Source organism: Littorina saxatilis, linkage group LG13 (genome assembly GCF_037325665.1).
Source record: "Littorina saxatilis isolate snail1 linkage group LG13, US_GU_Lsax_2.0, whole genome shotgun sequence".
NCBI classification, from domain to species: Eukaryota; Metazoa; Mollusca; class Gastropoda; order Littorinimorpha; family Littorinidae; genus Littorina; species Littorina saxatilis.
The window spans coordinates 10,694,034-10,712,919 of record NC_090257.1 but is presented as its reverse complement, the minus strand read 5'-3'; the positions used below and the strand labels follow the sequence as shown (position 1 = coordinate 10,712,919).

Sequence of the window (18,886 nt, the reverse complement as noted above, 5' to 3'; positions counted from 1 at the left end):
GGAACAGGTAGTACAATTTGGACGAATTGTAAGAAAATTTACAAATGTACCCAAATAAGAGTACATTCTCGGTACATTATGAGTACATTTCAAGTACATTAAGAGTACATTAATAGTACAAAAGGGTCCACATGAATGGAATCTTCCGTTTGAGGGTGGTGACAGGTAGGCCCAATTGTGTTTCATTTGCCTGTTGCCTGTTTTCATTTCCATTTTGTTTAATGTGCTTGCTATATTGTCTTTGTTTATATGAATGTTAATAAAGTTTTAACTGCTGACTGGTACACACACACACACACACACACACATAAAGTAAAGTACTCACTTTCTCAAAACAGCCATTCACAAAGAGCTTCAATTAAAATCTCGACATCAAATTTTCTTGTATCTTGTTTTATTTACTTGTACCAATTTTAAATTTCATCAATCACATTTCAACATTTCTATCCTGAATACACATACATTTCATCATCAAAGTTGTTAAGTGCATTACCAAACAGCATTTGAAAAAAAAAAGACCAAAACGGCAAAATGCAAAAATCAAATCAATCACTGTATGTTAGGATACAAACAAAAGGATCAAGAGAGTAGTATCAGGAAAGTTGGACAAAACAAAATGGAACCACACCGTGGGACTAATCAACACAACGGGGATATAGCTCAGTTGGTAGCGCGCTGGATTTGTATTCAGTTGGCCGCTGTCAGCGTGAGTTCGATCCCAGGTTCGGCGGAAATTTATTTCAGAGTCAACTTTGTGTGCAGACTCTCTTCGGTGTCCGAACCCTCCCCCCGTGTACACTACATTGGGTGTGCACGTTAAAGATCCCACGATTGACAAAAGGGTCTTTCCTGGCAAAATTGCTTAGGCACAGTTAATAATTGTCTACCTATACCCGTGTGACTTGGAATAATAGGCCGCGAAAGGTAAATATGCGCCGAAATGGCTGCAATCTACTGGCCGTATAAAATTTCATCTCACACGGCATCACTGCAGAGCGCCTAGAACTGTACCCACGGAATATGCGCGATATAAGACTCATTGATTGATTGATTGATTGGTAATCATAAAAAAGCAAGTTTTAGTTTCTCATACCATTACTTAGAAAATGTACCAAACTAACAACAACAATTTTAAAACAGGTGCGTCAAAAAGTGTATGCTTTTTCCACAAATAATCCTACCTGACTTTTAAGCTATCAGAATTCTATCTTGACTGTGAGAAGATTCTTTCTTTATTTGGTGTTTGACGTCGTTTTCAACCACGAAGGATATGTCGCGACGGGGAAAGGGGGGAGAGATGGGATAGAGCCACTTGTTAATTGTTTCTTGTTCACAAAAGCACTAATCAAAAAATTGCTCCAGGGGCTTGCAACGTAGTACAATATATGACCTTACTGGGAGAATGCAAGTTTCCAGTACAAAGGACTTAACATTTCTTACATACTGCTTGACTAAAATCTTTACAAACATTGACTATATTCTATACAAGAAACACTTAACAAGGGTAAAAGGAGAAACAGAACCGTTAGTCGCCTCTTACGACATGCTGGGTAGCATCGGGTAAATTCTTTCTCGTCCCAACCAATATGGGACTCCCCCTAACCCGCGGGGGGTTGTGAGAAGATGACTGAAACCTTAGTGTGTATAACATAAAGTAACAAAACCAGTACAGGAGCGATGGCTAACATAAGGTCTAACATCTCTTAGACACCCCTCCCCCCCCCTTTTCCCCCTGATTAAATAAACAGGAACACAGGAATTAAGTATAAACAACACCAAAAAGTAAAACACAAATGAATTCATACATAAAGAGGAAAAGCTATTCCTCAAGGTCTCTAAATAAACGAATAAATAAATAACGTTATCAGTAATCAAACAAACAAACAATAGATAGATAAATAAATGAACGAATTAATAAATAATTAAACAATCAATAAAAATAAAAAATAGCATGGACAAATATTCCAGAGCATGTTCGAAGACCTGAAAATGCAAGTACAGGGCTTGGACTATGCAGACACATGTATTTCACAACTTAAATACACTTTAAAAGTACACCAACTGGTGGGAATGGTTACCATAATCTCTAATGCCTAAGAATAACTGCCTTGAGCTATAATCATCGCTGGTTAAATGCAGCTGGGGCGGGGATATAGCTCAGTTGGTAGCGCGCTGGATTTGTATACAGTTGGCCGCTGTCAGCGCGAGTTCGATCCCAGGTTCGGCGGAAATTTATTTCACAGAGTCAACTTTGTGTGCAGACTCTCTTCGGTGTCCGAACCACCCCCCGTGTATACTACATTGGGTGTGCACGTTAAAGATCCCACGATTGACAAAAGGGTCTTTCCTGGCAAAATTGCTTAGGCACAGTTAATAATTGTCTACCATACCCGTGTGACTTGGAATAAGGCCGTGAAAGGTAAATATGCGCCGACATGGCTGCAATCTACTGGCCGTATAAAATTTCATCTCACACGGCATCACTGCAGAGCGCCTAGAACTGTACCCACGGAATATGCGCGATATAAGCCTCATTGATTGATTGATTGAGCTATCTGGTGGGCAGAAATGCAACGACTAATGCAAGCGAACAGTCAGTCATACAATAACCTTTCCTGGCACTGCACACTTGGCAGTCACAAAAATCAAGCCTGGGTAAATAACTGCAAAAATATCGAAAACAAATGAACTGAGATGAACTTCTTTCAAGACAGCTAAATTTCAGCCCAATCTGGTCTACTTTTAGATTTCTAGCGTACTTTTTGTTTAAATACGTAATGTCAGGTCTCTCTTGTGACCAGCGAAAGTGCCCCTACGCTGCAGGTGGCCTGTCATGTCTTTCTTTCTTCTTTCTTTATTTGGTGTTTAACGTCGTTTTCAACCACGAAGGTTATATCGCGACGGGGAAAGGGGGGGGGGGGGGGGGGGGGGGGGGGGGAGATGGGATAGAGCCACTTGTCAATTTTTTCTTGTTCACAAAAGCACTAATCAAAAATTTGCTCCAGGGGCTTGCAACGTAGTACAATATATTACCTTACTGGGAGAATGCAAGTTTCCAGTACAAAGGACTTAACATTTCGTACATACTGCTTGACTAAAAATCTTTACAAAAATGGACCATATTCTATACAAGAAACACTTAACAAAGGTAAAAGGAGAAACAGAATCCGTTAGTCGCCTCTTACGACATGCTGGGGAGCATCGGGTAAATTCTTCCCCCTAACCCGCGGGGGGTGGCCTGTCATGTCAGGTGTGTCTTAGGTTTATGAAAAAAGGGTCAACAGCTAAAGGTGGCCGTTACTGGGAGATGTCCTGTCATCAGAGAGGCCTTCTTCTTCTTCTTGCGTTCGCCGTCACACCATCAGTTTAGTCTGCGAGACGAATGACGTCGTGGCTTCCAGGTCTTGTCTGCTCCCATAGAGTTTGGTGCGAAGAGGGAATCAGAGAGGCCTCACGAAGAAGGTTCAGTGGAACCTGTGTATAAAACCACCAAGCAAAAGTGGTGCTTATAGACAGTCAGACCAGCATCCCTAGTGAAGCCTCAAGTGTAGCAATTTCGAGCGTTTTGGAATTTTCAGCATAAAAAATGGTGTAGCATTTTCAAAAATTCTCTGGACAGGTGGTCACTGTGAATTATATAAAGTTAATAAACAAAGGATCTCTGTATTCACCGATACAAGAACAGCACAAGACGATACGAATTTTCGCTTATGTAAGCTTCATCAGGGAAAAAATAAAAATGATATAGAAAAAAACCTTGTTTGGGATCCTTTAGGGTGGCCATTGTTTACAGGTGATTGTCATCGAGAGGTGGCACCGGGGCATGTTCAAACTGTTCCACTGTACTACGGACCAGCAGAATCTTACTGATATCTATTGAACCAGGGAACCAATTTACTTGTAGCTCTTTTCTTAAATGAAAGCTAAGAATCTTTGACAAGTAAATCAACGATATCAGGGCATAGATTCTTTCTTTATTTGGTGTTTAACGTCGTTTTCAACCGTTCAAGGTTATATCGCAACGGAGGGAAGGGGGGTGATGGGATAGAGCCACTTGTCAATTGTTTCTTGTTCACAAAAGCACTAATCAAAAATTTGCTCCAGGGGCTTGCAACGTAGTACAATATATTACCTTACTGGGAGAACGCAAGTTTCCAGTACAAAGGACTTAACATTTCTTACATACTGCTTGACTAAAATCTTTACAAACATTGACTATATTCTATACAAGAAACACTTAACAAGGGTAAAAGGAGAAACAGAATCCGTTAGTCGCCTCTTACGACATGCTGGGGAGCATCGGGTAAATTCTTTCTCGTCCCAACCAATATGGGACTCACCCTAACCCGCGGGGGGCCAGGGCATAGATACATTATGGCAAACATTGCAAGGTATAAGCTGTAGCGGCTAAGACTAGTCAAGCGTCCCTTCACAGAAGGTGTCATCTCATCACAGGGATTTTCCCTCTGTGCTCACAGAGCAAGGCACAAACAAACACGTCCTTTATGTTCAGGTGACCTATCTACACAGGGGGCTCATGTTTACACTCTTCACTCATATTGCCTTCAAGAACACACAAGAACTTTTTCTTTTTACAAGTTCACTCATGTCACACTAATGTACCACTGTGCACCCATAATGCCTTTCAGAGCGGATAAACAAATACATTTTCTGCAAGTTCCATCATCACTTCTTGGACATTTTGTCCAAGTCCACTCATTACTAAACCGAAGAGCCTCACATTAATGTATGTACAGTGATACCTCTGTTTTGAGACCTACAGAAATCTGAGACATTTACGTCTTAAAAGAGAGGGAGGATAATAATGGAGGTAAATTTAGTGACATTATCAAGAAATTGTCCAAGAAAATGAGAAAGAGTTTCAGTACAATCGAAAATTTCAAAAATAAATTTTCATTTGATTAATAGACTTACTCAACTCACATATATAGCATTAACTTCAGTTTGGTGCTTATACATTGAAGTACTGACCCTGGTAAAAGGGGGAGGTAACCGCATGAAAACTTCATGACCTATGACATAGTCCGCTAGGGTTACCTCCCCTTGGTCTACTGCGCAAGTGTGGTAAACCTAACCTAACTTATACTTCAATGTCTAAGCACCAAACTGAAGTACACTACATTGGGGTGTGCACGTTAAAGATCCCACGATTGACAAAAGGGTCTTTCCTGGCAAAATTGTATAGGCATAGATAAAAAATATCCACCAAAATACCCGTGTGACTTGGAATAATAGGCCGTGAAAAGTAGGATATGCGCCGAAATGGCTGCGATCTGCTGGCCGATGTGAATGTGTGACGTCACTTCCACACGGGTAAATAGACAAAATTGGGAAATAACTCTGTAAGGTTTGTAATTTGGATTGAGAAAGAGTGAACAGCCTTGAATTTTCAAGGAAAAATAAATTCACTCCTGTCCACCTGTTTCAGACATAACCATCCATCGCGATTGGCCCCTCCAATGTTTTTTTAAGAAAAAGCAAGGGCATTCACTCTTTAACAATAAATAAAAACCAGACAGAGTTATTTTCGAAATTCGTCTATTCAGGACTATTCCAAAATCAGGGTACATGTTATGTCTATGTAAGATGCATCTTGGTATTGAATGAACAGAGCTTGGTGCCTCTGGAATTTAAATGCTGGGAAGAGGAAAACACTAGGGAACAGAGAGGTGGGTTTACATTTAGGAACTAACAAAAACACAAAGAATCCTGAGTCATGTTTTCAATGCTCAAACTCAATGGAATGATAAAATGACAACCTACAACACAGAAACAAGCATCACCTTTTACACCGCAGTAACATCTTTCACACTATAGTAACATCTTTCACAACACATTTCACACTGCAAGTTACATTCTTTATACTTAAGTAGCACGTATATGTCGTGCCGAATTCACGGAATTGCCGAATTTGCGGAATCGGCAACATTTTTGCCCATTTTGTGTAATCGGCAAAACGCTGCCCATTACGTGAAATCGGCAGCGTGTTGCCGAAAATGCGGAAAGGCTTCTAAAATTTGCCCATTTCGCAAAAGCGACAGCTAGTCTGTTACTTTTTGTGTCACCAGAACATTGCATTAACATTGCTTTACCTCCCTACTATGTTTTGTATGGTCTATGTTGGTCTGTGTTGAGCATAACTCCGGAAATGCATGAAAACTACACTTTCTGCAATAACTTGCCATAACTTATCGATTATTGCAATATCTATCCATTCGAGTATCTAGTTGTCTAAGTGTGATGATATCCCAGGCATTTGAGAACTTTAAAACCAAAAAGTGGCTGCCGATTTCGCAAAATGGGCAAATTTTAGAAGCCTTTACGCGATTTCGGCAAAACGCTGCCGATGTCACGTATTGGGCAGCGTTTTGCCAATTACGCGAAATGGGCAAAAATGTTGCCCATTACGCGGAATCGGCAATTACGTGAATTCGGCACGACATATACATGTAGCAACAAATGATTGTGCAAATCATCACGCATACTATATTTACGCAGAAAGGGTCTAATCTGACCCAAAGTGGGTGCACTTCTAGTAGGTGCACTTCCTGTAGGTGCACTTCCTGTAGGAGTTTTTCCTGTGAACAGAGGATGCACAGGGGTGCAGTTCCTGTAGGAACACAGATCACACTCAATCTTGTGTCCTTCACGAGACTGCCTTAATCGGCTGCATTCAGTTTCACTTTGATAAGAGTACTGCTAAGCCACCATAATCAAAGGCACGCTTTACTTGACTTTACCCAGCGGGAGTTAGAACATGTGTTGAACAGCCGACAGCACAGCGATAGCGCAGTGTGCTGGTCGAGAGGTCATATCATCATCTCGTAACTCCTTACACTACAATGTCAACAAAGCTGCAGTGATTTGCAGCATGTCGTTATTAGAGTTCATTCATTGTAACTGAAGTGAAAATGCCATCTTTATTGCACTTGGGATTAAAGATTTGTGTTCGAAGGTTTCAAGATCAACACATTTTTGGTAAAAAAGTTATTTTTGAGACTGTAGCAAATTGTCACGTGACCTCCAATATCGAACGCAGAAGAAGAAGAAGTCACGTGACCTCCAAAAAGATCTGAGAAAGCACCCAGGAAGTGTATACGGAAGGATAAACCCTGTATACAGGGAAAACCATAGGAAGTGCACCTACAGGAAATGCTCACACTTTAGGTCAAATTAGACCCCTTCTGTCTTCTTTACACTATAATACCCTGCATTTACATCTTAACATGCACATTCCATCGCCTTTTAAAAGCGTTACTGTTGTCCTGGTTATGAAATACATGTATACAACAAAATACAGAAAATATCTTGACGTTCTGAGACATTTATGGAATGAAGAGGTTTTTTTCCCGTGCGTGTGCGTGTGTGTGCGTGTGTGTGTGTGTGTGTGTGTGTGTAGTCGACTGTTTGTGAGTGTGTGTCTGAGAGTAAGTGTTTGTGTCATGTGAAGATATGAGCAGGCTTGCTTGTGTATGATTTTGTGCGTCAAAACAAACATATAAAAGCTCTCAAATTTAAAATAAATAAAATCACAAGGAAAATCTGGGACTTAAATGCAAACACATTAAATACAAAAACTCCTTTCATATTGAAAATGCAATATTCTTTTCACAATGTTACCAACTGTCTTTTTAAACAATTGCTCTGCATGTACCACAAATGGGGTATTCCCAACTAAAACATCTTACAAAGAGCAGAAAATAAAACAAAAATCTTACACAAGAGTACCACAAAATCATTATCACCATTATGAGTGTAACAATCTAATATGCCTTTGTAAAACTACAAATGCTAGTCCAATCTGTCAGGAATAAAAAAATCGGAACTTTTGCAGCTCAAAACTGCATTTCAATATTCAGTATTCACTCTTACATGCTGTATCATACAAAAAACACACACACGTTCTTTCCCACTGCAATTCTAATCCGCACATTTATCGCAAACCAAAGTTTCTTTCACTGCTTGAAATCTTTCTTTCTTTCTTTATTTGGTGTTTAACGTCGTTTTCAACCACGAAGGTTATATCGCGACGGGGAAAGGGGGGAGATGGGATAGAGCCACTTGTCAATTGTTTCTTGTTCACAAAAGCACTAATCAACAAGAAGGGCAAAGCCCATACGACTCACATGCTTTACACATTTTTCCTACCAAAATACATGTGACCTTGACCCAAGGTCAAGGTCATCCAAGGTCATGCAACACAAAGCTGTTAATTCAAGACATAGGAAGTACAATGGTGCTTATTGGCTCTTTCTACCATGAGATATGGTCACTTTTAGTGGTTCACTACCTTATTTTGGTCACATTTCATAAGGGTCAAAGTGACCTTGACCTTGATCATATGTGACCAAATGTGTCTCATGATGAAAGCATAACATGTGCCCCACATAATTTTTAAGTTTGAAACAGTTATCTTCCATAGTTCAGGGTCAAGGTCACTTCAAAATATGTATACAATCCAACTTTGAAGAGCTCCTGTGACCTTGACCTTGAAGCAAGGTAAACCAAACTGGTATCAAAAGATGGGGCTTACTTTGCCCTATATATCATATATAGGTGAGGTATTCAATCTCAAAAACTTCAGAGAAAATGGGAAAATTATGAAAAATAGCTGTTTTTTAGGCAACATTTATGGCCCCTGCGACCTTGACCTTGAAGCAAGGTCAAGATGCTATGTATGTTTTTTGGGGCCTTGTCATCATACACCATCTTGCCAAATTTGGTACTGATAGACTGAATAGTGTTCAAGAAATATCCAACGTTAAAGTTTTCCGGACGGACGGACGGACGGACGTCCGGACGTCCGGACGGACGGACGACTCGGGTGAGTACATAGACTCACTTTTGCTTCGCATGTGAGTCAAAAATTTGCTCCAGGGGCTTGCAACATAGTACAATATATGACCTTACTGGGAGAATGCAAGTTTCCAGTACAAAGGACCCAACATTTCTTACATACTGCTTGACTAAAATCTTTACAAAAATTGACTATATTCTATACAAGAAACACTTAACAAGGGTAAAAGGAGAAACAGAATCACTATCCCCATACAGTGAAACCTCTCCACTATCCCCACACAGTGAAACCTCTCCACTATCCCCATACAGTGAAACCTCTTCACTATCCCCATACAGTGAAACCTCTCCACTATCCCCATACAGTGAAACCTCTCCACTATCCCCATACAGTGAAACCTCTCCACTATCCCCATACAGTGAAACCTCTCCACTATCCCCATACAGTGAAACCTCTCCACAAAGACTCCTTTCTATTATAAAATAACAAATAATAATGCATTATATTTTTATAGCGCATGTATCCAGGGTTTAACCCTGCTCAAAGCGCTGTAATACCTCATTTTATCCTACATACGTGAGAGAGACACTCGTGAGATAATAATCGTTCAAATCATACGTGTGTATATCATGTAAATGAGGTCATGTCAAGCAAGTCTGGCAGGGACCTGTTTTTCCACTGCTTATGATGCCAAAGTCACCGAGACAAATGTCATTATAGCAAAATAATTCCGCTCGCTAATTACCCTCGGTGAATTTTTAGAACTAACACGTCACGCCACACTTTTAGAGTGACGTTTCTTTACTTTGACGTAATAGATTGCACGAGGCTTTAGAAGAGATCGAGGCTCCAAAACAAGCGTCTTCAAGTTAGCTGCCTCGACTTCAGAAAATTTTCAGTAAAATACACGTAAGTACAGTGTGTAGGATAAACAGAATACTACATGGCTTGCTGTTTCGTACCAGATTTACACTCGTTGCTCTTTCAAATAGTGAACAAAACTTGACTAAATGTAAAAAGAAACAAGTCGCGTAAGGCGAAATTACAACATTTAGTCAAGCTGTCGAACTAACAGAATGAAACTGAACTCACTGCATTTTTACAGCAAGAGCGTATACTCGTAGCATCGTCAGTCCACCGCTCGATGAACAGGCAGTGAAATTGACAAGAAGAGCGGGGTAGTAGTTGCGCTGAGAAGGATAGCACGCTTTTCTTTATCTCTATTCTTTTTAACTTTCTGAGCGTGTTTTTAATCCAAACATATCACATCTATATGTTTTTGGAATCAGGAACCCACAAGGAATAAGATGAAATTGTTTTTAAATCGATTTCGGAAATTTTATTTTAATAATAATTTTTATATTTTTAATTTTCAGAGCTTGTTTTTAATCCGAATGTAACATATTTATATGTTTTTGGAATCAGAAAATGATGAAGAATAAGATAAATTTGGATCGTTGTAAAAAAATTATTTTTTTTTTACAATTTTCAGATTTTTAATGACCAAAGTCATTAATTAATTTTTAAGCCACCAAGCTGAAATGCAATACCGAAGTCCGGCCTTTGTCGAAGATTGCTGGGCCAAAATTTCAATCAATTTGATTGAAAAATGAGGGCGTGACAGTGCCGCCTCAACTTTTACAAAAAGCCGGATATGACGTCATCAAAGGTATTTATCGAAAAAAAGAAAAAACGTCCGGGGATATCATTCCCAGAAACTCTCATGTCAAATTTCATAAAGATCGGTCCAGTAGTTTGGTCTGAATCGCTCTACACACACACACAGACAGACAGACAGACACACACACACACATACACCATGACCCTCGTCTCGATTCCCCCCTCTACGTTAAAACATTTAGTCAAAACTTGACTAAATGTAAAAAGAATGGTAGGTTATTGGAATGTTTAATTAAATAACAATTCATGATGTTTTGTCATAAATTAAATGCTCCAATAACCTACTATTCTTGGGTTTTTGTAACCTGAATTTTGGAACGTTACCAGTCAATCTGATTTTGGATTCTCAAATCAGTCACCACACCACAGTACCCCACACACATGCTCCTCCCAAACATTCAGCCTACGTCACAAAACATTTTTGGCTAGCAAGACCCCAAGATCAACTGCGTACAGTGTGATCTGCATCAGACCCAGACCCTGACCCTGGCTTGATCAAAGTGTCAAGTTCTGAGGTATTCTCATCATCTTTATCATCAAGGCTCCCGCCCTCGTCAGCACCACCCCTTGTCACTGAAGCCTCTCCTTTAGTGTTGCTTAGCAACGATTCTGCGTCTGTGTTGCCTAGCAACTGGTCAGTCTCTGTGTCACCAGCAACTGTCGTGGCCTCGTGAGCCGATTCGATGGCGTCCGCTTTGCCGCTCGAATCTTCAGGAAGCAATGGTGCCTGGTCAGACCCTGGTGTGTCCAGCTGTGTCCCAAATCCTGAGGTGGTGTCTTCAGCCTCGGTGGAACTGCCGTTAAAGTCCGTACCGATTCCGGACTCCACTCGAGGAAGATGATCCAGCTTGGAACCCTCGCTGTAATCGTCGTCATCATCCTCGACTTCTTCGACGCTCTTCTTCGGGTCTTTGTCTTGAGCCGTCAGGTCAGCCACTGGGATGAAATTGCTGCGAGCAATAATGGGCGAAGGCGCCTGCACTGCGTCTTGAGCGAAAACATCGTCATCAAGAGAGGTGTCCGTCAAGGCGGATCTGTTGAGGTTGTTTTCTGCCGTCTTGCTTGGAGCTGGAGTCGTCTGCTTCTCGTCATGCAGGGTGAAGTCATCTTCAGGGCGCTGCTTTTCTGCAGAGTCGGCGTCGTTTTCTTCATCATTCTCACCTCCTCCCTCATCATCAACATCATCATCATCATCGTCATCAACACCATGCCTCAACAGACTGTGGAAGCTTTCGGCCATAGCCAGAGGAGGGTTGAGGTTCATGTTGTCAAAGTTTTTGTTTTTCTTTGACCTCCGCTTGGCTTTCTTCGCGAAGACGTGACCGTTGGACTGAACCGAGTTCACGGGAGACTCGACACCACTGCTGCGATTACTGTAGCCTCGCTGACGGTTGTTGTAGGCCTCCAGTGCAATGGCGTTGAGGTGGTCGATCTCCATCTTGCCCGTCTGCTGCACCATGTCGTAGAACATGCCAGACCCACGCTGCAGCATGAGGTAAGGGTGCTCGAACTCCACGATGCGACCCTCTGACAGTACCTGAAAAATATCACAAATATTGATAAAATCGGCTTAAACAATGTAAACAGTTACAGCTTGTAAGTACAGAACAGTGATACCCAATTTTGTTGCTTCTCGTTTCCTGCATGCCTGTGTTCATGTTTCCAAGACCTACGACTTCTCCTTGTGAACTTGGGATCTTTGTCATGCTCATGCATGCCGAACCCACGCCGACCGCGACAAACTGATTTCAAAGCCAGCGCAGCTACCAACTAAATTATCTTCCTGTCTAACTGCAATGCCTAGTGCTTTAGACTTTGGTCTTCCATGTGGAAGGCGCGGGTTTTGAATCCCAGCCATGCCTGGTGGGTTAAGGGTGGCAATGTTTCCCATCTCCCAAGTCAACTTATGCGCAGACCTGCTAGTGCCTTATCCCCCTTGGTGTGTACACACAAGCACAAGACCAAGTGCCCACGGTAATCCATGTCAGAGTTTGGTGGGTTATAGAAACACAAAATCAAGAGCATGGGTGCCAAAATGGCAGGGGAAAAAACGGTCATACACGTAAACCCGCTCGTACAAAACACCAGTGTACGTTGAAATCGCAGCCCATGAATACAGAAGAAAAAGAACAAGAAGAAACAGAAGAAGAAGAAATAAATCTCCCTTTTGTTTGTTTGTTTGTTTGCTTAACGCCCAGCCGACCACGAAGGGCCATATCAGGGCGGTGCTGCTTTGACATATAACGTGCGCCACACACAAGACAGAAGTCGCAGCACAGGCTTCATGTCTCACCCAGTCACATTATTCTGACACCGGACCAACCAGTCCTAGCACTAACCCCATAATGCCAGTCGCCAGGCGGAGCAGCCACTAGATAGCCAATTTTAAAGTCTTAGGTATGACCCGGCCGGGGTTCGAACCCACGACCTCCCGATCACGGGGCGGACGCCTTATCACTAGGCCAACCATGCCGGTCCTTAATAAATCTCCCTGCCAACTGACCATGACTCTGTCTGAGTCCATGATGGTGTGCAGTCTGTGGGCGATGGTGAGGACGGTACACTCTCGGAACTTGTCGCGTATCGTCTCCTGGATCAGCTCATCCGTCCTGTGGACGATGGAAATAGCAAATTTGAAATATTCATAGCATACTGCACAGCATCAGACAAAATTAAATTGGATAAAATGGCCAAAGTAAAAACATCCTAGCAACATCTTTACAGCTGCGCACACAAAATCCAGCTTTAACCCAAAAAGAAAAACACACACGTGGACAAGCAAGTACACATGCACACACTATAAACACTCACTTAGGATCCACATTAGCAGTCGCCTCGTCGATGAGCAGAATGCGGTTTTTACGCAGAATGGCCCGGGCCAGACAAATGAGTTGACGCTGGCCAACGCTGAAGTTGACTCCGCCCTCCGATACCGACATCTCCAGGCCCAAGGGAAGGTCATCCACAGCACCTTTCAGCTGAACCTGGGGGGAAAAAACACCAAAGACAAGGTGATCCACACATCTTTGCAAGATGACACCACTGTCACAGACAATGACAACTGTACCACAGACCTGTGCTGATGTGCACAGGAAAGTTATTAACTGGGTGGAAACCAAAAATTCAGAATCGAAGATTGGCTTATTGCCTCATGGAATCAAAAAACAAAACTAATCTGAAAGTTATTATAAAAGTTTCAAAGACATTCAGTTAATTATGCCCTCTTTCACATACAAAAAGTAAGTAACATATGTGCAAGAGAAAGTTATCAACTTGATGGGAACTAACGCATGGTGGGATTGGTCGACATCGAGATAAAATTGTTGGTGATTTCAACCCATGCCACCGTAATAACCCAGTTAGTAACTTTCTCGAGCACATAAACCTGAAACTCCCAAAGTCTTTGTGATCAGTGACCAAGAAAAAGACTCATGAAAGAGATAACAGACGATACAATTATGCTGCAAAGAGGAAAAAGAATTGGGTCCATAAGAATCAAAGTCTAGGTTTAAAGCAGCTCTACAAAATTCAGAATTCAAGAAACAGATTGCCATTGGAATCAGAAAACCAAACTAATATGAACATTATTTTAAACATTCCAAAGACATTTAATTAATTATGCTCTTTTTCACCAACTGAAAGTAATTATCATAGATTTGAAACCCATAACAACAGCAGTGTGATTGCGCAGTCATGCAGTGCTAGATAAAAAAAAAAGATTGGATGAAAAAAAAAATGTTAAAAAACATCTCTCCTCCCTCTCCGCTCTTTCTGTCATGGGCTGAAACTCCCACGTGCACTCATGTTTTTTGCACGCATGGGTTATTACGTGTATGATCTTTTTTACCCTGCCATTTAGACAGTCTGATAAACGCATTTCGGGGGAAAGAAAGTCTCTTAATTGAATAACACCGTGCCACGTACCTCCTCCAAAGCTTTCCAGAGTTGCTGGTCACCATGGTGTAAGAAAGGATCCAGGTTTTTGCGAAGTGTTCCAGTGAACAGGACTGGGTCCTGAAAAAAACAGCAACATTCATTACCATCACTGTCAGTCCCTAAACAGTTATTTTAATGAGCGATCAAGGAAATTCTACCTCGACATGCAGCTGTCACAAAGCTCTGCCATGAAGCAAATTACATCGCTCGATTCCTTAATAATCAAACGAGAAGGGCAAAGCCCATACGACTCACATGCTTTACACATTTTTCCTACCAAAATACATGTGACCTTGACCCAAGGTCAAGGTCATCCAAGGTCATGCAACACAAAGCTGTTAATTCAAGACATAGGAAGTACAATGGTGCTTATTGGCTCTTTCTACCATGAGATATGGTCACTTTTAGTGGTTCACTACCTTATTTTGGTCACATTTCATAAGGGTCAAAGTGACCTTGACCTTGATCATATGTGACCGAATGTGTCTCATGATGAAAGCATAACATGTGCCCCACATAATTTTTAAGTTTGAAACAGTTATCTTCCATAGTTCAGGGTCAAGGTCACTTCAAAATATGTATACAATCCAACTTTGAAGAGCTCCTGTGACCTTGACCTTGAAGCAAGGTAAACCAAACTGGTATCAAAAGATGGGGCTTACTTTGCCCTATATATCATATATAGGTGAGGTATTGAATCTCAAAAACTTCAGAGAAAATGGGAAAAATATGAACAAGAAGAGCAAACGCTCGATCGAGTTACTTTCGCAGTTCTGAATATTATATGAGGCATCAGATGGACAGGAAGAAATTGCTATTCACAACACAATGAGTCACGTTCACATAAAATTTGAGCCCGGTCACTTTTATAGTTTCCGAGAAAAGCCCAACGTTAAGTTGTGTGTTGCCGAACAGAAAAGGCTAGTTATCTCCCTTGTTTTTCTGATAACGTTCGTAAAAGGCTACAGATGTAAATACTTTGATGTAAAGAATAATCCTACAAAGTTTCAATCACATCCGATGAACTTTGTCAAAGATATAAAATGTCTAATTTTTCCTTTGACGCTGACCTGTGACCTTGAAAAAGGTCAAAGGTCAACGAAACCATCGTTAAAGTGTAGAGGTCATTGGAGGTCACGACTAAACAAAATATGAGCCCGATCGCTTTGATAGTTTCCGAGAAAAGTTTGTCAAAGATATAAAATGTCTAATTTTTCCTTTGACGCTGACCTGTGACCTTGAAAAAGGTCAAAGGTCAACGAAACCATCGTTAAAGTGTAGAGGTCATTGGAGGTCACGACTAAACAAAATATGAGCCCGATCGCTTTGATAGTTTCCGAGAAAAGTCCAACGTTAAGGTGGTGTCTACGGACGGCCGGCCGGCCGGCCGGCCGGACAGACTAACACTGACCGATTACATAGAGTCACTTTTTCTCAAGTGACTCAAAAATAGCTGTTTTCTAGGCAACATTTATGGCCCCTGCGACCTTGACCTTGAAGCAAGGTCAAGATGCTATGTATGTTTTTTGGGGCCTTGTCATCATACACCATCTTGCCAAATTTGGTACTGATAGACTGAATAGTGTCCAAGAAATATCCAACGTTAAAGTTTTCCGGACGGACGGACGGACGGACGGACGACTCGGGTGAGTACATAGACTCACTTTTGCTTCGCATGCGAGTCAAAAAAGGGTAATAATTCATGGAACGTCTAATTAATGAAAATTAAGAAAACAAAAAAACAACCACAATACTACTTAATCAGGAGATTTTGTTTAGTTTGGGATTTGAACTAGGCATCTCTAGGTTCTGAACTGCAAGACTGCAAAGTGAAATACAGTGGAATCTCCCTTTCTTTCTTTCTTTATTTGGTGTTTAACGTCGTTTTCAACCACGAAGGTTATATCGCGACGGGGAAAGGGGGGAGATGGGATAGAGCCACTTGTCAATTGTTTCTTGTTCACAAAAGCACTAATGAAAAATTTGCTCCAGGGGCTTGCAACGTAGTACAATGTATGTCCTTACTGGGAAATCTCCCTTTGAAGATCACCAAAAATCTGAGAACATCGGGTCTTAAAACGGCGTACACTGGCACTAATGGTCATGAGGGCTATCACTTCAATCACCTACCTGAGGAATGATGGAGATGGTTTTCCTGAGGTCATGCAGGCCAAGGTGAACGATGTCGATGTCGTCGATGGACAGCTCACCGGTGGGTTCCACCAGGCGGAAGAGACAGGTGATGAGGGAGCTTTTACCGGCCCCTGTGCGCCCCACGATGCCCACCTGTACAGGTCAACATATACACTTGACTGAACAGTGGTACACATGATGAAAGGACACAACAGTGTCCCTACATTGCAGGTGGCCTCTCATGACAGGTATATTTTAGTAGAGATAATAGACAGAGAGACAACAGAAAGTGTCCTTTTTAGGAAGGCGTCCTCTCATTGGAGGGGCCACACATCGCAGGTACAGTACTACCGTATGGGCTTGCATGTTACCATGAATGTGGTATTGGTTGTAGTTTAACTTGTACAGACCAGACCGTAAAGTTTCCTTTTCTTGCAAAAAAGGTGCATTTTGCACTGCCTTTCAGAGCATGGCTGGAGTCAATTGTCCATCACATGAAAACCTGTATAAAAGTGACATAAAGGCGCCAACAAAGCTCTGTTAGGGTTGACCAAGAACGTCTCCTGTCTAACCATGTGTCGTTAAAAAAAAAAACCCAGCACAAGTAACATTTCAAACGTACAAAATTTCCCCAACACATGATCAAAGGTGAGAAAGGACCATGGCTCTATGGAAGCTGCACGAGTCCAGTAACCGGTTCATTAATAAATACATAGACATCATAGTCTGAGACAAGGCCAGTCTACATTTGAATGCAAAACAGGAACCATGTCTTAACACCCCAAAAATAAATACAGAGGAACCCCCCATTTAAGACCCCTCAATTTAAGACTTCCTCCATTTTAAGACCTTGCTGTCTCAGACTTTCTGTTCAGAACCTCTGTAAATTTACCATTTTAAGACTCCCTCCTTTTTAAGACCTTGCTGTCTCAGACTTTCTGTTCAGAACCTCTGTAAATTTACCATTTTAAGACTCCCTCCTTTTTAAGACCTTGCTGTCTCAGACTTTCTGTTCATAAACCTCTGTAAATTTACCATTTTAAGACTCCCTCCTTTTAAAGACCTTGCTGTCTCAGACTTTCTGTTCAGAACCTCTGTAAATTTACCATTTTAAGACTCCCTCCTTTTTAAGACCTTGCTGTCTCAGACTTTCTGTTCAGAACCTCTGTCAATTTACCATTTTAAGACTCCCTCCTTTTTAAGACCTTGCTGTTTCAGACTTTCTGTTCAGAACCTCTGTAAATTTACCATTTTAAGACTCCCTCCTTTTAAAGACCTTGCTGTTTCAGACTTTCTGTTCAGAACCTCTGTAAATTTACCATTTTAAGACTCCCTCCTTTTAAAGACCTTGCTGTCTCAGACTTTCTGTTCATAAACCTCTGTAAATTTACCATTTTAAGACTCCCTCCTTTTTAAGACCTTGCTGTCTCAGACTTTCTGTTCAGAACCTCTGTAAATTTACCATTTTAAGACTCCCTCCTTTTAAAGACCTTGCTGTCTCAGACTTTCTGTTCAGAACCTCTGTAAATTTACCATTTTAAGACTCCCTCCTTTTAAAGACCTTGCTGTCTCAGACTTTCTGTTCAGAACCTCTGTAAATTTACCATTTTAAGACTCCCTCCTTTTAAAGACCTTGCTGTCTCAGACTTTCTGTTCAGAACCTTGGAGGTCCTAAAAGGGGGGTTCCACTGTACATGTTCCTCACCTTTTCTCTGGGCTTGATGCGGAATGTGAGATTTTTGAGGACGATGGGGGTGGCAGGGAAATACTGCAGACAGACGTTGTTAGCCTGGATGGCCCCGCCCTTGGGCCAGTCGTCCGGCGGCTTGCGCTTTTCCTCAGACTCTAGCGGCGCCTCTGACGGCAGACTGGAGTACTCCAGTACTCGCTCCACGGAAATCATCTGTGAAAAAAACAACCTAGTGAAAACTGTATGAATTTCAAGAGAAATAAGAATTAAGGCCAAATAAAAATAGTTGTTGGTTTAGGCTATTTTTTTCCCTCCGACCCTAAAACTTTTTTTAAAAATTTCTAGAAAAAAAACAAAAAAACTTTTGGCACATTTTGCGAACCACACCGAGACTAACCTCCTTTAGCCTAAAATCGACTAAATTTAAGAAGAAAAAAAAGAAAAAAAAGAAAAAAAAGCCCACCTACCGACCCTATTTTTTTGGGTCACGTTACCCTTAACCAACATACATTTTTATTTGGCCTGATATATGAACAAACTGATGAGTGAAGGAATAGGGACAGACGGATGTCGTATAATAGTAACGGCACGCACCCTACCTTCAACTTGTGTAATATGAAATCGACAGA

At 41.4% G+C, this 18,886-nt stretch overlaps 2 protein-coding genes across 2 annotated transcripts in view; both read right to left on the bottom strand.

Annotated features, from left to right (window-relative positions):
- Window positions 1-372: 372 nt before the first annotated feature.
- LOC138983571 (ATP-binding cassette sub-family C member 4-like) overlaps window positions 373-18,886 on the bottom strand; it is a 123,360-nt gene continuing 104,846 nt past the window's right edge. The window contains exons 21-26 of the mRNA XM_070356847.1: window positions 18,273-18,470; window positions 16,565-16,720; window positions 14,423-14,512; window positions 13,310-13,482; window positions 13,002-13,107; window positions 373-12,035 (exon numbers count right to left, since the gene is read on the bottom strand). Coding sequence (XP_070212948.1) covers window positions 10,941-12,035; window positions 13,002-13,107; window positions 13,310-13,482; window positions 14,423-14,512; window positions 16,565-16,720; window positions 18,273-18,470 — 1,818 coding nt within the window. The 3' untranslated portion in view covers window positions 373-10,940. The remainder of the gene's footprint in view (window positions 12,036-13,001; window positions 13,108-13,309; window positions 13,483-14,422; window positions 14,513-16,564; window positions 16,721-18,272; window positions 18,471-18,886) is intronic.
- LOC138983573 (uncharacterized) overlaps window positions 14,658-18,886 on the bottom strand; it is a 122,526-nt gene continuing 118,297 nt past the window's right edge. The window contains exon 6 of the transcript XR_011461198.1: window positions 14,658-15,887. The gene's annotated coding sequence lies outside the window, so the exon portion shown is untranslated. The remainder of the gene's footprint in view (window positions 15,888-18,886) is intronic.